This window comes from Bactrocera latifrons, unplaced genomic scaffold (assembly GCF_001853355.1).
Source record: "Bactrocera latifrons isolate USDA-ARS-PBARC rearing strain unplaced genomic scaffold, ASM185335v1 scaffold_488, whole genome shotgun sequence".
In the NCBI taxonomy this organism is placed as follows: Eukaryota; Metazoa; Arthropoda; class Insecta; order Diptera; family Tephritidae; genus Bactrocera; species Bactrocera latifrons.
The window spans coordinates 65,429-72,129 of NW_017537143.1; the positions used below are offsets into that span (position 1 = coordinate 65,429).

Below are 6,701 nucleotides of genomic sequence, written 5' to 3' on the forward strand. Positions count from 1 at the left end.
AAAAAAAAAAAAAAAAAAAAAACACCTTAATATACTTATGTATAGTATATACAGTGGACCAATACAGTTTACATACACTTAGTTCTATTAAATTACGACACGCGTATTTGTTATAATAGTATATCAAAATATATATATTTTTTTTAACAAAAAAAAAATTAATGCTTAAGCTGAAAATGCGCCTAATTTACATCAAAAAAGTTTACGTACACCAATGATAATTTAAATAATTCAAAAGTAATTACGTAAGTTTTAGCAGGTTTGTTGCTATTATTGTCCCTGGACGTCGACGTAAGCTCCCCACTCACTCTAGTATTATTTCCGAATATTTTGACCCACTAAGTCCATGATTCAGCGTTTTGGCCATATTTTGATGAAATCCGATGTTTTCGAACACGACTTTCCAAAAAGATCCAGATATTTTGAATATGATTAATGTATGGTGATTGTGGGACCTATGGAGTTATTTTTAATTCCATAGCAACCCTGCACACACTAGGTGTATGTATACTTTATTGGTCCATGTATGTATGTATGTATTTATATATATGTAGTACATGCGTTTGCTAGGAGTATTTTTTTATTAATTCTGGGCCGTTTATTCCACTCTTGTTTTGAGTTTATAATTAATGTTAAAATTAAATATACTTTATGACTTGTACTGAGTAAAGATAGACATGAACAGATTAAATTGATATTAGTTGTTAATTTAATTTTAATATTGTGCTTATGAAAGTTTTGTTCTGCAACGAACTAGGAGCTTAGACTTTTATATATTACAAAATATTTCATCGACCTACTGATATTTTATGTAGGTATAAAAAGAAAAAATATACTTCTTGTAGTTTCTGCAAATTTTAAAACTAATAAATGGTTTGCCACATATTTCCTTATGAAATAGGCTTCTCTTAACAAACATTAAGGCTTTGTTTTTGACGGAATGTTAGCGTTATTAAGCTTGAGGAGTAATTTTAAGAACTACATTCTTTAAAAACTTTTCTCTGTAGAAGAAAAATTAGTATTAACCAATTAGTTTTACATAAAATTAGGTTACAGCCATAATCCTTATAATGGAGTTATATGTAACGATATAATATTGGCTACTGGTGTTTTTTCATCGAAGGAATTGTGGAGTCTCTCTAAAGGTAGGTTTACAGATTAATATATTTGTATGCAGGAATATACCCGATTTATGTCAAAACATTTAGATATTTCTATATCATGTGTACATATGAGTTAATTAGAAGCTGTGTGAGGAGAAGAACTAAAATTGCAATTTTTTCTATTGCATAGCATCTATTCTTGATGAGGCAAGTAATGTTTTACTATCCACAAATGCTAGTCATATTAAGTTGGAAAATTCCGCCGGAACTTATGAATGCAACACATATCAGTTGCCACCACCATCAATTGGCGTTAGTGTAGATGTCCCTAGTAACTTGGTAGCGACGAATAATATGTTAGCAAACACGGATTCTGGCCGATTAGCTGCCTCCAGCTCTTCTATGATTGTTCCGGCTGGGTACAGTAGTAAGGATTTTGACGAAAAGAAAATACAGTACATATCGGTTATATGCAATTGTTATTACATAAAAAATAGCATAAAGCTATATATAGCGGTATTTGCAAACAAGAGGTATTCGTTTATATGCAAAGTCTATGCACATACGCAGTCATTTCTTTTCTAGTATTATATTTCCAATGTCTTCAAAAGCATGTAAGCATCAATGTTATGAAAAAATCGCAGCGAATCTAAACTCAGCAATACCTTCTTTGTTGAGGGATATTTTATAAAAATATGAGATTGCGTGAACACTTCCTTATGATTACTTAAATTAAAATGGACTGCCAATACGTCCGCAACAAAGTATACACGTTCATTACCGCATTGAATGTATTCGTTATCAAGTTTGCACCATTCATAATTTCTGCCTTCAATAGCTGCAATATCGTCTGTATCTTGAACTTTGTCAATGCCTGCCGAAATGAAATGACTTGGTTTAATGCTACTTTTACCAACTTTAACATAAAATCTACCTTTCTGAAACAATTACTAAATATTTGCTGCAAAATTAATACATTTAACACCGATCAAAATTTGTGGTTAACGAAAAATTGTTTCCATAAATGCGATATTTGAATATAAATGATTTGCATTCGAGCAACCTCATTCATACAAATACAACGTGCGTAATTCGTTGAAATATAAACATTTTCAAATTACCAAAATGTGCACAAAAGCGATTCATCATATAACCGATATCCACTGTAATTTGCTTTTGAAAATTGTGTAATATATTATTTAATTACTTCCGAAAATAGTTGACTTTGTTGATGCACGAAGTATGCATTTGTCGCCATCTCCTCTCTTGCGAACCCAAGGAGCAGCAGCATGTAAAACTGACACGTGTACTTCGCCTGATGTTGGGGGAAGTAACGGCAGTGGTGGTGGTTTTTCTGTGATTTTGCGTCCAAACGATTCAACGGGTGCGAGCATTCAATCAAGCGATATATCAATGCTTCAGCGATATACGCCTTCACTAAACCGCTCATTATTAAATATGAGTCAAGTGCGATCAAGCGAAGGTAAATTTTCAAAATTTGAACTATATGGTAATCAAAAAAGTATTTTCGTATTTCTAATCAAACTTCGACCTAATTTTTTATATTTATAATAATAAATAAATTAACAAATATGTACCATTTTGATCGAAAATTTTTTGTGATTTTTCCGCTAGAGACCATCAGTGTAAAACTTTAATCTGTGTTAATCGTAATTTCGAAATTTCCAGAACGGAAACGAGCGAACCATAGTTGTGCTACACGAGCTGATACAGAATTATCCCCGTAAACTTCATAAATTTCATTGGTGGCTTGCGTGGCATTATTTCCTTTTTTATATAAAAATTTCAAAATATAGCCAATTTCTTCATAATTTCCACTCATTTTTGAACAGTTGTAACTTTTTTTCAACTTCCCCGAATTTAGTTTTTTTTGGCTAAATGAAGCTTAAAGTTCTCCTTTACATATGTATGACACAATGTTATTGGTAGCACAAGAGATATACGACTGCAAAAATACGAAATGACTTTTTCGACTACCCAGTATATACATAAATGTGTAATTTTATTCTGTTTGAAATTCCTTTTAGTATTGATCCAACACAATGTAACATCTGCATTGGTTACAAATTCAGTTAGCCCTGGTGCAATGTACTATCAGTTACATAATAGCTCAAATGGTCCATCAGATTCCAGTGATAGCAGTACTCAGCATAACCATCATCCCCATAGGCAACAATCTCAACACCAGGAACACCAACAAAACTTACATGGTCATGGTTCACAAATTTCAGTAGCTGCGGCAGCGGCTGCAGCAACTGCTGCTGCTTCTATTTCAAAATATTCTTCCGAAGTTGTAAGTGGGCATGATATGTCCGAGTTTGTTACCTATGTTTGCCAAGAAACCGGAAATAGTAATGCTCAAATTAATGAAGTTCATCCCCCACCACATCCTCAAAGTCACTTCCAGTTACAAACGGTTTCTACAGAAGGGCCATCATCTAGCCGTAATCCAAAATTATCCTCCGCAGCGCCGTCCGCACAACCCTCTCATTATCAACAGTACAGTACGATGCTACCTCCGCCACCTTTGCCCCCAATGGCGCGTCCAGTTGCGATAATTAGGTCCACAGGTGGTTTGACGATGGTAGAATCACCACCATTATCTGCAACACCTCCAAACTCCAATCAACCGGGTAAGGAATCATCTAGGCATCAGCAAACACAGCAGGATCACCAAAATCAACATTCAACTCGGTGCCACACGCTATCCCATCCTCAAAATGTCGCAGTGGAGCACGGTGACTCAAGAGGTCAAATCTTGACGGTGAACACATCTAGGAACACTGGTGGAGGTAACGGTAATACTACTTCGGTTTCGAGTACAACAGATGCGCTTACCGTTCCAACTTCCAATATGCAAAAAAACACATCTGCTATTAGTGGTAGCAATAATAGCAGTAGTAGTTCAACTGATATTGTAGTGGCTAGATCGTCACCACCACCACCGATAAGTCCTCAAGAACATATAGATGTTGTACGTAGCACAAAATCCTCGACAATAGGTCGCTTTGGCACCCAGTCGTACTCAGCAGCCACTAGTCGGGAGTATTTCAATCATTTCCATTCACAAACAACTCCAGTAAGTATACATTATTCTTTTTTATTATTTGCGTTTAATCAAATATGTATTAATGCATAATAATAATGTAAACATTTTCTTTACACTTGGGGGGGCGTGCCGTCGTCCCAAACGACAAAAAACAAGAGAAACCTTAATTTCAGCGGCACCGAGACTCTAATACCCTTCACAGGAGCAATTTTTATAGCATAAAAAATCTTTATATTGATATTAATCGTTCAGCTTGTTTGCCAGCTATATGCTATAGTGATCCGATCTGAACAATATATTAGTAGATTTTTGTGCTGCCTTTGTCAAGAAGTCATGCTAAATAACGTGAAAATATCTTTTCAAATACAAGAGTTTTCTGTACAGGGTGGCAGGTGAAAGCCGCTACCAAAAAAAATGAAATAACTTTTTTTCTATTTAATGAATCTGGTTAATTTTTTTTTTTTATTTTGCAGATTGACTTTTACATTTAACAAAAATGGATAACTGGGACACTGAAACAAGAATTTGGATTGTCCGCCGCTATCACGCACTGGAGTCCGTAGTTTCGGTTCAAAGAGAGTATATTCGCACCTTTGGCGGCAATCCTCCGAGCAGATGGACCATAATGAGACTTGTAAACAATTTTGCCGAGCATTGGACAGTCAACAGAAGACCTTACCATCGAAACCCTTCAGTTCGAACGGAGGAAACAATCGCTGCTGTAGCTGCTGCCATACAAAACAATCCTCGTGTTTCGACAAGAAGCTTATCTGCTCAAATGGGTGTAAGCAGACAGTCATTACAGTCAATTATTCACGAAGATTTGGGCTTATTCCCATATAAAATTCAAATGGCCAAAAAACTGAACGCTGCAGACTTGCCGATTCGCTTGGAATTTTGCCAGAAGATGCTTCAAATGGTGGAAGAGCTTGGAAACATGTTGAACTGTCTTTTCATGTCTGACGAGGCCCATTTCGATTTAAACGCCAACATAAACAAACAAAATTGTCGAATATGGAGTGCTTTCAACCCACAGATACTCCATGAGACGAATTGCATCCACTTCGTGTCACAGCGTGGTGTGCAGGTTCATCACTCTGCATTGTCGGGCCCTACTTCTTCGAAGAAAACGGTCACACCGTTACGGTTACTGGAGATCGTTACTTGAGCATGTTGAGAGAGTTTTTCTATCCAGAATTACGCCGAATGAGAATTTCTTTCTACTCTGTGTGGTTTCAGCAAGATGGTGCAGCTCCTCACATAGCCCAACCTGTTATGACAGAATTGCGACGAAAATTTCCCAATAAGCTGATATCCAGAAACTCCACATTCCGTTGGCAACCCAGGTCGCCTGACCTTACTGCAACTGACTTTTTCTTGTGGGGTTTTTTAAACAGGAAGTCTACAAAGCAAAATCAACAAATTTGAAGGGTATCCATTCGGGAAACAATTGCGGCTATTCCTATCTCAACTCTCCAAGCAGTAATGAACAACTTTTTGGTAAGATGCCGCACATGCATCAACGAGCAGGGGGGCTTTTAAATTCCATTATTTTTAAAMCTAATTAAGCTATATTTAATAAAATTGAATGAGCTTTAACATTAATAAAAGAAAAATTAATTCCATACCTTGAAAAAAAAAAATTATTTGAGTTTCTTAATGTAGCAAAATTCATCAGCCACCCTGTATATGAATTTGATTTTGACGATCTTTTTGGCATCTATATCTTATAGTGGTCCGATATTGGCGGTTCCGAGTAAAAAGAAGTTTACATTTATGGGATCAATGACATCTTTGTTAACCTTTTATATAGCCTTCACCCCTTTGTTTACTTTTAACCAAGTTAACAGCATTTGTTTAAATTTAGCAAAGACAAAAACCTTCGTTTACATTTAGTGAGTCGCTTATATGATTTCATGTTTTGAGGTCAGTGACCCCGTTTTATACAATTCATGAGGTCAATGAATTTCTAAATTATTCAGATCGGACTACTATTGTATATAGTTCTCAAACACACTGCCCTATCAAAAACAAGTCCCTGCACAAACAACTTTTCACAAGATTTCTTCACACAATTTGGCACGGACTAAGCAACGCAACAATATTCGAGTCCTTTAGATTTAATTATTTTAGCATACATCCGTCATTCAAGCTGGCCGATAAAGTAGGGTTACCATATTCCCTGATTTTCAGGTAAATTCTCTGATTTTCGTTAAAATTCCATGAGTTTCGTGAAAAATCCCTGGTTTCTGCCTGAATCCCCAATTTTTTTTAAAATTATTATGTTTTTGAGCGAGTGCGTGAAAGAAATGAGGATCATAGCGTTTTAGTATACTTGGGCGTTTTGTATTTGCTCGCTAAGCGTAGGATGCATTTACATCAATCATGTGCGAGCTAAACTCGGTTGAGTTTTGGAACGCATACCATATGATATCGTCATCATACTTACATGTAAACCATCGCATGGAAATTCTACTGCATCATTTGTCACACACATGCCTCGACTCGAATTTACGGAATTTACTTAT

At 35.8% G+C, this 6,701-nt stretch overlaps 1 protein-coding gene across 12 annotated transcripts in view; it reads left to right on the forward strand.

Annotated features, from left to right (window-relative positions):
- Window positions 1-6,701, forward strand: part of LOC108973533 (uncharacterized protein YMR317W) — a 47,527-nt gene that overhangs the window by 17,732 nt on the left and 23,094 nt on the right. For all 12 annotated transcript variants that reach the window (XM_018940867.1, XM_018940868.1, XM_018940874.1 and 9 more), the window contains 4 exons: window positions 1,050-1,145; window positions 1,294-1,530; window positions 2,323-2,586; window positions 3,152-4,203. In XM_018940867.1, coding sequence (XP_018796412.1) covers window positions 1,050-1,145; window positions 1,294-1,530; window positions 2,323-2,586; window positions 3,152-4,203 — 1,649 coding nt within the window. The remainder of the gene's footprint in view (window positions 1-1,049; window positions 1,146-1,293; window positions 1,531-2,322; window positions 2,587-3,151; window positions 4,204-6,701) is intronic.